Source organism: Monodon monoceros, unplaced genomic scaffold (assembly GCF_005190385.1).
Source record: "Monodon monoceros isolate NGI ecotype Baffin Bay Population unplaced genomic scaffold, NGI_Narwhal_1 Super_Scaffold_18, whole genome shotgun sequence".
Lineage (NCBI taxonomy): Eukaryota > Metazoa > Chordata > Mammalia > Artiodactyla > Monodontidae > Monodon > Monodon monoceros.
Genome location: NW_021703774.1, coordinates 178,663,860 through 178,677,423, shown reverse-complemented (window position 1 = coordinate 178,677,423; position 13,564 = coordinate 178,663,860). Strand labels below are relative to the sequence as shown.

The window sequence follows — 13,564 nt, the reverse complement described above, 5'->3', positions numbered from 1 at the left end:
CACATATGTAATTTTAAGTTTTCTAGTCGACACAGTAAAAGAAACATTTAAAATTGATTTTTTGATTTTAACAATATATTTAAAGCTAATGTATCCAAAACATCCTCCTCTCCTTGTGTAACCGAGCCTGGGTCACACATGCAGCCCATGCACTTGGACCAGCCACGCTCCCAGCATGCATAGCCGCACGTGGCTGGTGGCTCCGAATCCGAATCGGAGCACGCAGCTCCAGGGAGCTTAGCACTCTCCCACAGACACCACCTTAAAGGAGGAGTGTCAGATGCCACAAAGCAGGGGGTGGGGTAGGGGTGTCACCAAGGGGAGGGGCCATGTGTCTCACCTGATTATACACATTGTACTTGTTGATATGGTTTTGGTGAAAAATCAGCTTAAGAAACTGTCCTACTGCATCCACATACACCGATTTCAGTTCCCGGGCTTTGCAACCTGTCTTTTCATTGTCACAGAGAGAGACGTAGCTGAAAGAAAAAACACAACTCTGGAATCATGCTGATGTGGAAATACGCTGCCTTTGGTGCCCACTGAGCTCCGCAGGTTTCAAGGAAAGTTGTTAGGTTTGGAACGAAAAACCCTAGGGAAGAAAGCCCAGAAGTCAAGTTCTAAATAGTTGTCTTAAGATAAGCTCTGCCCCTGAAAAGTGGCCTGAATACGACTGACAGGAACACTGCCCAGTAAGCACGCTGAGCACCAGGCCGGTGTTCGGAAGGGGTGTGCTCTCCACCCGCACACAAGTACGTAAGACAGCGCCAAGGGCAAGGGCGACTCCTTAGTTTTTAATTGCTTTGAGATGGAATTAGGCTAAGAGTCCCCACCATATGTGTTAAATTGCATTCTTACCCAAGCCTTCGAAACCGCTCTGCTTGATACGGTGCGAAATACTCAGGCAGGCTCTCACTAACGTAGAACTCGATTTTACTGGAAATCATATACTGATGAGCAAGCAACTGTAGTTTTCTTATTCGACATCTCTCCACCATTTGAAGAACAATCTCTTGTGGAAACTGGCAAAACCTGAAAGCAAACACATTTTTGTTTTATCTGCAGGATCTCCGTAGAGGGTCGAGGGATGTTCGCAGCCACGCTTCCACGTACGTGTCAGGTCTGTGGGTTCTGACGCTGCCGGGTCCCCGGTGCTGTCCCCGCCCTCTGGCCTTCCAGTCGCAGCTCGAGCTTGGAGTGAAGGTTTGATGGGGTCTGCCAGCCCCCCCAGCGTGAATCATACTTGGAGCAGTTAGTTAGTGGTTTGAAATGAAACCCAAAGTGTATCACGAGATAAAAACATCAATCTAAAGATGCTGTACTGGTGAGTCAAAGGACTTTCCACCAGAACCTGAACACTTCAGGAAACCCCTTGCTTTACAGAATCCTGAGTGGAGTGAGCAACGATCAGTACTTCAAGAATGCCTCTCAACGCTCGCTCAGCGGCCTGGAGAAGCCTACAACTGTCCACGCTGGAGCTTCTAATTCTGCCCAGAAGGGACACAGAGCATTAGAAGGTCACACTGCAGTATATGATCACGACTGGGGGCGGGGGGCAGCACGATGCTTCGACAGCGGGCAGCGTGTGTGCCGAGCTGGCCAACACTGGGTGCGCACGACAGTGGGCATCGAGGGCATCTAGAGCCAGGGAAGCACCGAGGATGCGACAGTGGGAAAGGCCCCTCCAGCACGCGTCACGATCCTCCTCGAGTGCAGTGGTGACCTGGCCACTGGCCGGCCTGGCCCCTCTCCCGCCTTTCCTCCCAGCAGCCCCAGCTGAACTGCACCAGAGCCAGCCTGCCCCTTCTCTTGACCCGATCACCCCATCAACACACACGCACACTCACTCACACTCTCACATTCACACACACACACTCTCATACACATACACGCTCACACACAGTCACTCACACACACTGACACACTAACACACTCATACACACTGAAACTCACACACACACTGACACGCACACACATACACCCATTCACACCCTCACACAAATACACTCAATGCTCACACGCACACACTCACACACACACTCACTCACATACTCACACTCATATACAGAGTCACACACTCACACAACACACACACACACACACACACACACACGCATACACTCCAGAAAAGCCTGAGGAGACTCCCATGACCCTGCCTCCGTCTCCAGCTCCCATCCCGTTTCTCAGCTGCCCCCTTGGCCAAGGTCACAGGCCACCACTGACCTCCACGAGGCTGAGTGCAACGTACACTTCATGGTCCTGACTTCCTGGGCCCCTTCCTGCCTCGGGCCGCCTTCCCGTCCGGCCCTGACTGTGCCCTGGCCTGGGTTCCAGGTTCCCTTCTCTATCTAGACTCACTGTGAGGCATCCCACCTGCCCCATGGCTTTGAAAACCTCCTAACAGGGAGGAACCCCAAGTAAATACCATCCTATGTCCGAACTTGCACATCTCGTTGGTGACTTGACATTGAGTGCAGGCATCCTCAAAGCACCAGATGTGACCCAGACAAACACACTCCTGACCCAGCTCCCCAAGCCGCCCCAAACAGCCTCCTCCCCCAGCTTTTCAGCATTAGCACCGCACCCATCATGTGGCCCGTGCCCATCCTCACGCTCCTAGCAGAGGGGCCACCATCAGTGGACAGGACAGAAAGGAAGCGCACAGGAAGGATCATCAGGCAGGATGGATGGGACTCTGGAAACTTCTGTGTTTAACTGAGGGACGTGAAAGGGTGAATGGGGAGAGTGCTGCTGAGAAAGTGGGGCCAGTGACTACAAGTAATCTGGGGGGGTGATCCCTGGGGTTTCCTAAATGCCAAGGTTGTAAGAGAGAGGCATGTGGGGCAGGAGGGCAGCCAGGAAACTGGGAACTTAGCAATTCGAGCCTTGAATACCCTTCAGTCAAGCACTGCTTTAGACATTTAAGATACTTACTTTTTTTAAATGGAGGGTATAGACATTATAATTGGCAGTGAGATCATTCTAGACATAAGGACACAGTAATCTCATGTGGGAAAAAATCCTTTATAAAAAAAACAAAACCTCCAAAACTGTTTAAGGAAAACTAAGATGACTGACAAAAGTTTGAAGCTGTATATTTTAAAGCCCTTCAAAAAAAGGGCTATGGGACTTCCCCGGCGGTCCAGTGGTTAGGACTCAGCGCTTTCACTGCTGAGGGCCTGGGTTCGATCCCTGGTCAGGGAACTAGGATTTAGCTATACAAAGGTAGCTTATTGAGAGTTTATAGATGAATCAAAAATACCCCTCAAACTGATGAAAAGAAGGGACAATACACTGTGCAAATCAGTGAAGAGAAACTCATCTAAAATGGAGCCAGAGGCCCCGCAGGGAGGGTCTCAGGCATGGACTTCCTTCATCCGGGCAGGGAGCAGCAGACTTGGCTGCCCCAGCAGCAGAAGGGACACTTTCTCCTGGTCCAGTAACAGCCCAGCCAATGAGATGCTGTGACCACCCCAAACCCTCGCTTTCCTCCAACGGACTTAGGTTCAAAGCAGCCCCTCCCAAGTGCCCCTTTTCTCTGTAAAATAAGGTTTCTCCCTCTCCTTTGTCCTCAGACTCACCTATGCTTTCACCAGTTTGCATGTCCCGAACTGCAATTCCTCTGCCATTGTGGAATAAGCTCATTTTGCTGGCAAAAACAACTGGATATTTTATTTTTAAGGTTGACATCGCATGGTGTGCAGAAGTGGGTTCTGGAGGAGACGGAGCCTGGACCCACATGTGACAGCCGCCCGTGCCCCATGCCCCGCTCCCCTCCCCTCCCCTCCAGGCAGCAAGAGCCCTCCTCCTTCCGGGCCAGGAAGCCTCCTCTTTCCCGGTCAGCTCCCTCCTTTTGGTTGAGTGCTCTGACTTTATTGGGATCTGCTTGTTTTCTTTTTGGGAAGGCTTTGTCCCTCAGGTGAGTACTCACTCATTTGTTCCCCCTATTGGAAGTGTGCTAGAATTTTGGTAAAATTCCACTGGAATCAGGCTGTTTAGGGATTTTTCTTTTGCTCTTGAGACAAGCTCTAAGAAATGGGACCCCAGTCACCTAAATGCTCTAAGGGCACCCTCCTTCGGGGACTCTGGCTGGTTTTATGTTTAAAAACTATGGTCCTTCCTCATGCACATTTTAAACTAAATAGGCTGACTTAACCTCAAATACTTCAGAATACCAAGGGCCATTATGGGGAACTTTCAACCTCTCCAAACTTGTTTCTCTCAGAACCAAATTAGAAAGCAACGGCTCTAAAACTAAACAGACTGAATGGGATGCTTATTTTAATCGGTACCTTGGAGCTTCCAAACACATCCAGGACTCTAATAAAACTGCCTCTTTACAAAACACCATTCCTAGACTAACAGAGGAGAACAAACTGAAAGAAGACAAAACGGCTCTGAGGCCTCTCCCCCGCCCCCGCCCCTTGTGCCCCTGCGCCACCTTCCCTCCCCTTCTGCCCATCCTCACCTCCTCTGGGCCCTCCACCCGCTCCTAACCATCTTGCTGAACTCCCATTTTTCTCCAAACCTCTCCGTTTCCCCCTCCCCTGAACTTATTAAGTCCTGCCCTTTTAAAGCTAAGCCTTCTAGGGGTCTAGATGCTAAATCCCTAGTTACTTATGTTGCCTGGACTAAAGCTGAACTTCTAGCTATAGTCAAAGATTTTCCCAAAGTAACTGAGGACCCCCATGGATTTGCTGAAGAACTTATCCACTTATAAACTTATCAACCTGTCTTCTCAGATTTATATCAATTAGTCCACATGCTTGCTGGTGAAGCTCAGGCCCAACATTGGATGAAACTTGCCTGATGGGAAAATCCTGAAAGGGATTTGGAAAAACAAACCCTGACTGTTAGCAGGAAATCCAAGAACTTGCTAGAAATTTTCACTAAGAGTTTCAAAAGGTTTTCCTAAGCATGATGACTGGAACAAAATTCAGGCTTTGCATGCAAAACCTGTTCACGGCCATTGTAGTTGTCTTCAGACTGTCTTTAGAGAAAACTCTGGTCTTCTTTTGGATGTTGAATCTGCTTGGGTTGCCTTTAACTCTGTGTTCATTAACGGGCTGAATGGGGATTCTCTTTCAGTTAAAAGGACCAGGATGGGGACTTCCCTGGTGGCGCAGTGGTTAAGAATCCACCTGCCAATGCAGGGGACATGGGTTCGAGCCCTGGTCCAGGAAGATCCCACATGCTGCGGAGCAACTAAGCCCATGCACCACAACTACTGAGCCTGTGCTCTAAAGCCTGCGAGCCACAACTACTGAAGCCTGCATGCCTAGAGCCCGTGCTCCGCAACAAGAGAAGCCACCCCAATGAGAAGCCCACGCACCAAAAGGAAGAGTAGCCCCTGCCCATCGCAACTAGAGAAAGCCTGTGCACAGCAGTGAAGACCCAACGCAGCCAAAAAAAAAAAAAAAAAAAAGGACCAGGATGGAATGGGAAACCCTGTCCACTCCAGGTTTGGTTAATTTGGTAAATCAGCGCGTTTGCACGCTAGACAATTCAACAAATGGAGGCCCCACCCTCCCCGCCAAACAAAACCTCTTGGTCTCTGCTATTACTGCAAAAAGCCAGGACATTGGAAAAAAAGATAATTAAAGCCTAAGCACTGCAGGCACCTTCAGGCCTCTAAGCAACCTTTCCAACGTCCTCTTAACCCCAACGGCCAGGCTCTGAGGAACTACAGGGGGCTCTGCCAACCCTCCCTTTTAATCGGCTCGGAGAAACAACACTCTGGATGGGGATGAATCTGTGTCCTTACTGACACCACAGCTATGCTCTTGGTGCTCAACCCCACTGCTGTAAAGCAGCCCTGCCTCGGAGTGCTAAACAGTTCAAATAGCGGGGGTTTCTAACGAACCCCCAAAGACCCCCGTCTCAGAACCCGTTGCCTTTTGTTTAGGCCCTCTGAGAGACACACACTGTTTTCTCCTTAGGCTCCTTCATCCTTATTCAATCACTGGGCAGAGATTTCTGAGGAAAATACCATGCTGGAATTTCTTTCTCCTGAAAGGGGGAAATAGTTCTAGAATTTGACAGTAGCCATCAAAATAGCCAAGCAGGGAACTGAATGACCTTCGATATCTTTTACTTGCTCTGTCTCAGATGCATCAGAGGTGATTTCAAGGATACTCACTAGTCACTTGTCACCAGTGGATCAGCGACCACCTTCCCTGTGGGCAAAATCTCCAACTGAAATACACAGAATTCAGTGCTCCTCCTATTAAGAGTCAAACATATCCCTCAAAACTTCTCCCCAGAATTAATCAGTACCTTATAATGAAATAAAGAGGTCCTTCCAGGCATCAAGCCCATAACAGAAGATCTCAAAGCCGCAGCCTCATTATCCCTTGTACTAGTCCCTGTAACACCCTGCTTTGCCCGTGAGAAAACCCAGCGGCTGAGGATGGAGGTCTGTCCGGAAACCGGAATAAGTGACAGTTATCCCTGGCACCCTGTCTTCCCTCAGCCCCATATGCGACTAGCATCCATTTCTACTAAAAGCAGAATCTCACTGTAACTGATCTATGCGCTGCATTCTCTAGCATTCCTGTTGATAAAGCTACTCTGTATATTTTTGCTTTCACTTGGGAGAGAACAGTAGACCTGGACAGAAATGCTTAAGGCTTTTACTGAAAGTCCTTCTTCTTCTTTTTATTTAAATTTATTAAAAATAAATTCTTTTGGCCATGCTGCGCAGCACGTGGGATCTCAGTTCCCTGACCAGGAATTGAACCGCGCCCCCTACAGTGGAAGCGTGGAGGAGTCTTAACCTCTGGACCGCCAGGGAAGTCCCTGAAAGTCCTTCTTACTTTTCAAACCTTAAAGGCTGATCTGGACAATACCGTTTTCTGCAGGCTCTACTTTATTACAATATATGGATGGTTTGCTTCTCTGCTCTCCTCTAAAACTTCACAGGAGGACAGCATTCACCTGTTAAAACCTTTTAGCCTTAAAGGGACATAAAGTCTCCAAGGAAAAACTGCAGTTTGCTCAAACTCAGGTTCAATATTTAGGGCACCTGATCTTAGAATGAGGCTACCTTTAGATACAGGCAGGCTTCATGGTACCCTCAACTTCCCCAAATCTAAAACTCAGCCCAATTACGAGGTGTTTTGGGCTAGCTGGCTACTGTCAAAACTAGATTCCAAATTTCTCTCTTATGGCCCAGCCCCTGCATGTTTTATAAAAAACAACAAACCGGACTCTATTATTTGGGGCGATCAGGATGACATAACCTTTGGAGCCTTAAAGAAAAGCTTAATAAGGGCCCCTGCCCTTAGACATCCTAATTGTCAGCTTCCTTTCTTTCCCTTTGTACGTGAGAAGGAGGGGAACGCCTTTGGAGTATAATCCCAAACACAGGGACCATCATCGACCCATTGGCTAGTATAGTTGACAGCTGGACCCTGTGCCATGGGGACAGCCCCCTGGTCTCAGAGCCACTCCTGCCACTGCCCTTTTGGTTAAGGCCACCAAAAAAATAATCATGGGATTCCCTCTGTCTTTGTACCCCATGCAGTAAAAGCTCTCCTGAATTTTCATCACACTCCTGTGAGACCCTCTTGCTAACTGCTCCTCACAGAACTCTTTCTTGGTGTAATAACATCAACCCTACTGTTCCTCTCCCCGCTGCTCTGACAAAACTCTTCCAGACTGCTTAACACTGACAGATCACCTTTTGACTCCCTGCAATAGTTCACAGGAAATTCCTCTAACCAATGTAGATTTTTCATGATTTACTAATAGTTCCTATCTAAAAGATGCAAAAGGTAAACACTGTGTGGGGTTGCTGTCGCAACTCCTCTTGAAGTCATCAAGGCAGTATATACCTTTGGCTACTTCAGCCCAAAAGGTGGAATTACGTGCTCTCACTAGGGCTTGTACTTTAGCCAAGGGCAAGACCACCAACATTTATACCCACAGCCGGTACGCCTTTGGGGTAGCCCATGACTTTGGGACGTTATCAAAACAGCAAGGTTTACTTACCTCTGATGGGAATAAAATTTAAAATGGCTCTCATGTCTAAAATTTATTAGATGCCATACTTTTGCCAGCTGCTCTGGCTACTAGCCAGGTCCCTGGGCATTCCAGACTCGAGTCCCTGTAAGCTAAAGGAAACCACCTTGCTGACATTTCTGCCGAAAAATGCTGCTCTCAAAGGAACCAATGGCTAACCCTCTGTCATGCTCCAAAGGGATATCCCCACATCCCCCAGATGATAATTTGGAAACACTGACTAGAAATGCCCAACAACTGGCCCCAGAAAAGGAAAAACAATATTGGAAATTGAATAACTGTTGGCTTGATAAAAAGACAGAACTCTTGGTTTGGGCCAAACAACAATCTGGTCCTACCAGAAATTCTGAAGTTCCCACTACTGACCACTGCACATGCCTTAAGCCACTGGTCTACTGGCAAAATGACAGAGTTCATGAACCAATATTGGTGAAGAAACACAAAGAAAGCTGTGAGAAGGGCCCACTGTGCTTGTCCCATCTGTCCAAAACACAACCCAGGAAAACCTGTCTGCACTGCAGTAAATTGCTAATGGGCCACTCAAGACCTGGCAGAGGAATTTTATTCAGCTGCTCCCATCTCAGGGATATAAATATGTCTTAGTCATGAGTTGCATGTTTTCTCACTGCACTGAAGCTTTCCCTTGCAGACAGGCTACTGCCTCTTCTGTGGCTAAGATCCTGTTAGAAAAGATCATCTCTACCTGGGGAACCCCCTCCACCCCCGCCCCTGAACTTCAGCAGTTGAACACTTTGACAGGTCTGTGGCTGGTTTTACACTTTCACTGTCTTACCATCCTCAATCCTCAGGGCTAGTCTAACGCATTAATGACATCATTAAGACCCAACTGGCAAAATTTGTAGAGACCCTCCAAATACCTTGGCCAAAAGCATCACTGTTGGCCCTTCTAAATCTCAGATCCACCCGTTTGGGAACTCACAAACACTCACCCTCTGAGACAGTCACAGGAAGCCCAATGCACCTGGTTCCCGCCTCCTTTGATCCACAGCTGATAAACGGAGATATACTTCAATATTGTAAGGGCCTTACTGTTTCCATTGAAAGTAATCACACTTTAGTGATGTTTTCATAGCATGCTCCCAGGAGATGAAGACCTTAAGCACCACACCATGCAACCCGGAGATTTCACCTACTGGAAGGGACACCGCAAGGAGGATTCCCTTCGACCTCACTGCAAAGGCCCCATCAGGTACTGCTAGCCAACCCGTGTGCTGCTAAGCTCCAAGGAATGGGCTCCCGGATTCACGTCGCCTCTAAAGAAAACGCCAAGCCCTGAGTGGGCCTGCACTCCTGGACTCACGTCACCTCTAAAGGAAACGCCAAGCCCTGAGTGGACCTGCACCAACTGGCAACTTGAAAGTAAAGATTTCCAGGAATTGAAGCATCTGACGAGACAGCTTCCCCAGGACGGACCAGGCCCATATGCCCTTTTCTCACTATTGCTTCTTGCCTTATTTTCTCCCTCTCTACCTTGGACAGACATTGCTTTTATGCACATTTCCTCATCTACTGCAAAAGAGGGAAACCTCTCTGATTGTTGGATTTGTCCCCAGAAACCTTGATCTGTCCGTGACAGCAGTGAGCCCTACTCACACTATAAGTAACTTCTCTGGAATCCCAAATGCCACTCTGCACCTAAACTGTTCCGCAGGCCCCTTGTGTAAGGTGAGACTACTAAATCCGCATGCCCTTGTTCCCTGGCTTAATTTGAGCTCTCCTGAATATACATACAGAAGACACTGGAGCAGTCAGTTTGAGTCAGACCGTTTGTAAGCTGGCTGTCATGCCCATATATTTAGGAAGACTTTTAGTATGTGATAACATCATACGTGAGTCTTGGCTGAAGGACGCCAAGTCCTTGATACCGACAAATGAGTCCATAAATGCTACTACTGATGAGGGGGTCCTACGTGTTCCTCCCGGTTACTCTTCTATATGTGGAAGCCTTGGTAATGGCCCCCAGCTTGGGCAGCTCATCATCTTGACAGCTGGAGGGTAAAAGAACAGTGTGCTTTTGCTGTATTCACTGTTCTACTTTCTCTTCATAACAGATCAGAAACCTCCCATTGGTCTATTGTGTTAAACCTCCTTAGCTGCCTTACATGGGAACTTCCAGCAGGCGTATATGACCCCAGGTTTGCCTCTGTAGGGAAAGCCACCTTTCTCCCCCCATCAGAGTAGGTGCCAATGAACACACGATTAGAAATCTCTTCCTAACATTAGAAGAGCTGGCCAATTCCACAGCCGAAGGAGTAGCAGCCCAACATCGTTCACTTAACTTATTAGCTAAAGTAGTTTTAGATAAGTGCATAGCCCCCAATTACCTATTTGCTGAGCAAGGAGGCGTTGGAACAATAGCAAATACCATCTATTGCACATGGATAAATGTCTCGGGAGAAGTAGAAATCCAGTTACACAAAACCAGGGAGCAAGTGCACTGGTTGCAAAAGATTTTCACCTGATATTCCACGGTCCTTGGATTTGTTCAGCTGGCTACCTTCAGGCCTAGGGTCATGGGTCAGAACTATCATAAAATTTGGAACTGTCATGTTACTTTAAACTTTGTTTTGCATAATTATTTTTAACCTTTGTACCTGTTACATGTTAAACCTTTGTAGAAATGATGTACGCAATAGAGTGATATTGGCTCAATGCTTTGAGATCTCCAACGTCACAACCTTGACAAGATGTACACTTTAGATAGGAATGCTTGAGAGTCTTCCCTTCTAACCTTCCCTGTTACTCAAACATGGCCTTAAACGGTTTCCTACTGCTATGTAATTTCCCTCCGACTTTGGATGTGACAAATAGGAAAGGTCCTTCCTGACACTGAAGGACAAAAACCACTAAATGTGGACAACCTGACTCTTGATCAGTGATACTTTTGGAGAAAGTTCTTGTTCAAAAGGGGGAAATACGACAATTAATAAAAGGAAACCTCACTTAAAATGGAGAAGGGGAGCTCTGAAGGGGGAGCACTCAGGCACGTATCTTCCTTCATTCCTGGGCAAGAAGAAGCTGACATTACTGCCCCAGCAGGAGAAGGAAGATTTTCTACTTGTTCAGCAACAGCCCAGCCAATGAGACACTGTCACCACCCTGAACCCTTGCTTTCCTCCAATGGACTTTCACTCAAAGCAGCCCCTCCCAACTTCCTCTTTTTCTCTATAAAGCAAGGTAAAGTAAGGTTTCTCTCTCTCCTTTGTTCCCCAGACTTGCCTATGGTTTCACCATAGCTTGCATGTCCCGAATTGCAATTCCTCTGCCATTCTGGAATAAACTCATTTTGTAGGTAAAAGAACTGGCTATTTTATTTTTAAAGTTGATTATTACCTAAAAAGGTATGTATCTCTTCAAGATAAACTGACAGCTCTAAATTTCTTTCTTTTTTTGGCCATGCTGTGCGTTTTGCAAGATCTTAGTTCCCCGACCAGAGACCGAACTCGGGCCCGGAGCAGTGAGAGCACTGAGTGCTAACCACTAGACCACCAGGGAATTCCCTAGATTTCTTTCCAAATGAATATTATTTGACAATAAAAAATTCATGCCCAGAGGCTCTGATCATTGGTGTAAACTTTGTGTTCTCTTGGAGAAGTGTGGCTCATGCCCTGAAGATTTCAGGCTCTATGAATTCCTAGGTCATAGAAGGCACTGGAAAAACTCCCCTTGCACCCTTGTAAAGACCCCCAGGACCACCTCCCACCGGAGCTGTATCTATCAGTGCCTGAGCAATCACTCTTTGACCTGGGCTAACAGAGCACCCTGTCCTCTCTTTGGGAGTCTTGGTTTGAGGTTACTTTCCTTTGCCTTCCTATGATGTGCTTGACCTCAGAGAACACTGTTGAAGTCAGGAGACCCCCGAGCCAAACCCAGCATGAGTCTGAATGGAGATCAAGGCACATATACCCTTTCCTTTGAAGCAGTCTGAAAGTTTACTACTAAAACAAGTATAGGTCATGCCTTAGAAGAAATACCATGTCAAGATGTGAAAGAACCATATCAGTATGACTTTTATAAATATTACAAAAAAGCGGCCCTGTCTGTGTATTTAAGTACCTTTAATTCATGCATAAATGCTGAATAAGTGCATTTAGTAGGAAGGACCTCTGCTGAAGGGAAATGCAGGTGTGTGTGTGGGGGGAATGCAAGTGTATTTGCATAAAACCATGGCCGCAGCTCACTCCGGGCCCCTGGGCTTGGGGAGAAGCAGGACTGGACTGATTCGTGAGTCTGGGGGGAGCGTGGATGTGACTGAGGCTGCCTGATGGAGGTGTTCCTCCAGCCCCCTTGGGCCGGGTGAGGCTGCCCTGGCTGGCCCAGTCCTGGGATGCTACTTGCGCCCAGATAAAGCCCTTGTTCAATACCAGCTTCATCAGCATTAAAGAGGCTATCTGTCCCCATCTGCTCCACTCTTCTGTTTCAGTTCTCAGTTCACCGAGAGTGGAGTCTTGTTTGTCGGGTTCCCTCAGAAACGCCAAAAGGAAAATATATTTGAATTTTAAATGGGATTTACATTCAACTTTTTAGCAATGTATCATCTGAATAAATGTAAGTCACAGTATATGACTGAATGTAAATGTCATACAGATTTACATGTTCATGAATAGGAGCAAATAGTAAGCCTTCTACTCACTCTTGGAAAACAAGTCATGAGGAGTGAGATTCCCTGAGGAGGTGAGGAGACCAGGAGGTGAATGGCCTCAGGTGGCCGACACTAAGTCGGGGAAGCCAGATCAGGCCCTGGGGCAGCTCAACAACTAACTCTGCCCCACCTTTGGGGAAGAATGAAGGCTTCTCAGGAAAAGACTTAAATGTTTCAGAAAAATACTCACTGGTATTACATCACTCAAGTAATGAAGACTTTTAAAGGTGTACAAATATTCCAGATGAGTCTGAAAGAGACTTGGCTAAAGTTCTGTGTTACATGAAAGCAGTGAGATGTAAAATCTTTACCACCAAGCACAGAGAATGCGGGACTGGCCCTCAATCAGGGAGTTGGGGGAGGGGCAGTTCTCCTTCCTCTCTTCTGTATTTGCATGCTTCTTAAGTGAATGTGGGTTAATGTTATAGGGAAAAAGGTTCAACAAATTTTCTTTAAAAACAGAAGGAAAAAAGTCCAGCGCGTAACTAGATGGGTGAGTCTGCAGCACAACCCGACCCTCGTGTGGTTCTGCCGTCTGAGTCGTAGTAAGACTAGCAGTTGAGACGGAGAGAGCCCATGCGCCCTTGAGGACCCACCGCCCTTGGCCCCCCCCCACCGCCCGTCTGACCCACCTCGGTGACCTCCACCCGCTGACAGTCGGTGCATGGATCATTAGTTCCCGGGCACTGAAGCCGTCTTCGTGTCCAGATGAGCTGACAACCACGAATCCGATCTTGTGGGGCATTGTGCACGCTGGGGCTGTGTATGAGAGCAGGAAAGACTGCTTTAAGGGACTTGGTAGTACATCGCAACATTGAAAGTGTTATTTCCTGCCTTGTTAATACACAGAGTAATTCCCAACCTAGTCAGGACTGTCCC

The 13,564-nt window shown here is 47.5% G+C and overlaps 1 protein-coding gene across 4 annotated transcripts in view; it reads right to left on the bottom strand.

The window, feature by feature from the left end:
- The window catches only part of CEP104 (centrosomal protein 104), a 55,499-nt gene that overhangs the window by 38,476 nt on the left and 3,459 nt on the right, over nucleotides 1-13,564 (bottom strand). The window contains exons 1-3 of one of the 4 annotated variants that reach the window (XR_003794461.1): nucleotides 13,318-13,430; nucleotides 859-1,032; nucleotides 341-479 (exon numbers count right to left, since the gene is read on the bottom strand). Coding sequence is in view for 2 of the 4 variants with exons in the window: in XM_029228794.1 (XP_029084627.1) it covers nucleotides 341-479; nucleotides 859-1,032; nucleotides 13,318-13,430 (426 nt within the window). In the remaining 2 variants the exon portion in view is untranslated. Of the gene's footprint in view, nucleotides 1-340; nucleotides 480-858; nucleotides 1,033-3,581; nucleotides 3,652-13,317; nucleotides 13,445-13,564 lie in introns of those variants that run through there. The other 3 variants (XM_029228794.1, XM_029228795.1, XM_029228797.1) reach the window with 3 other exon arrangements.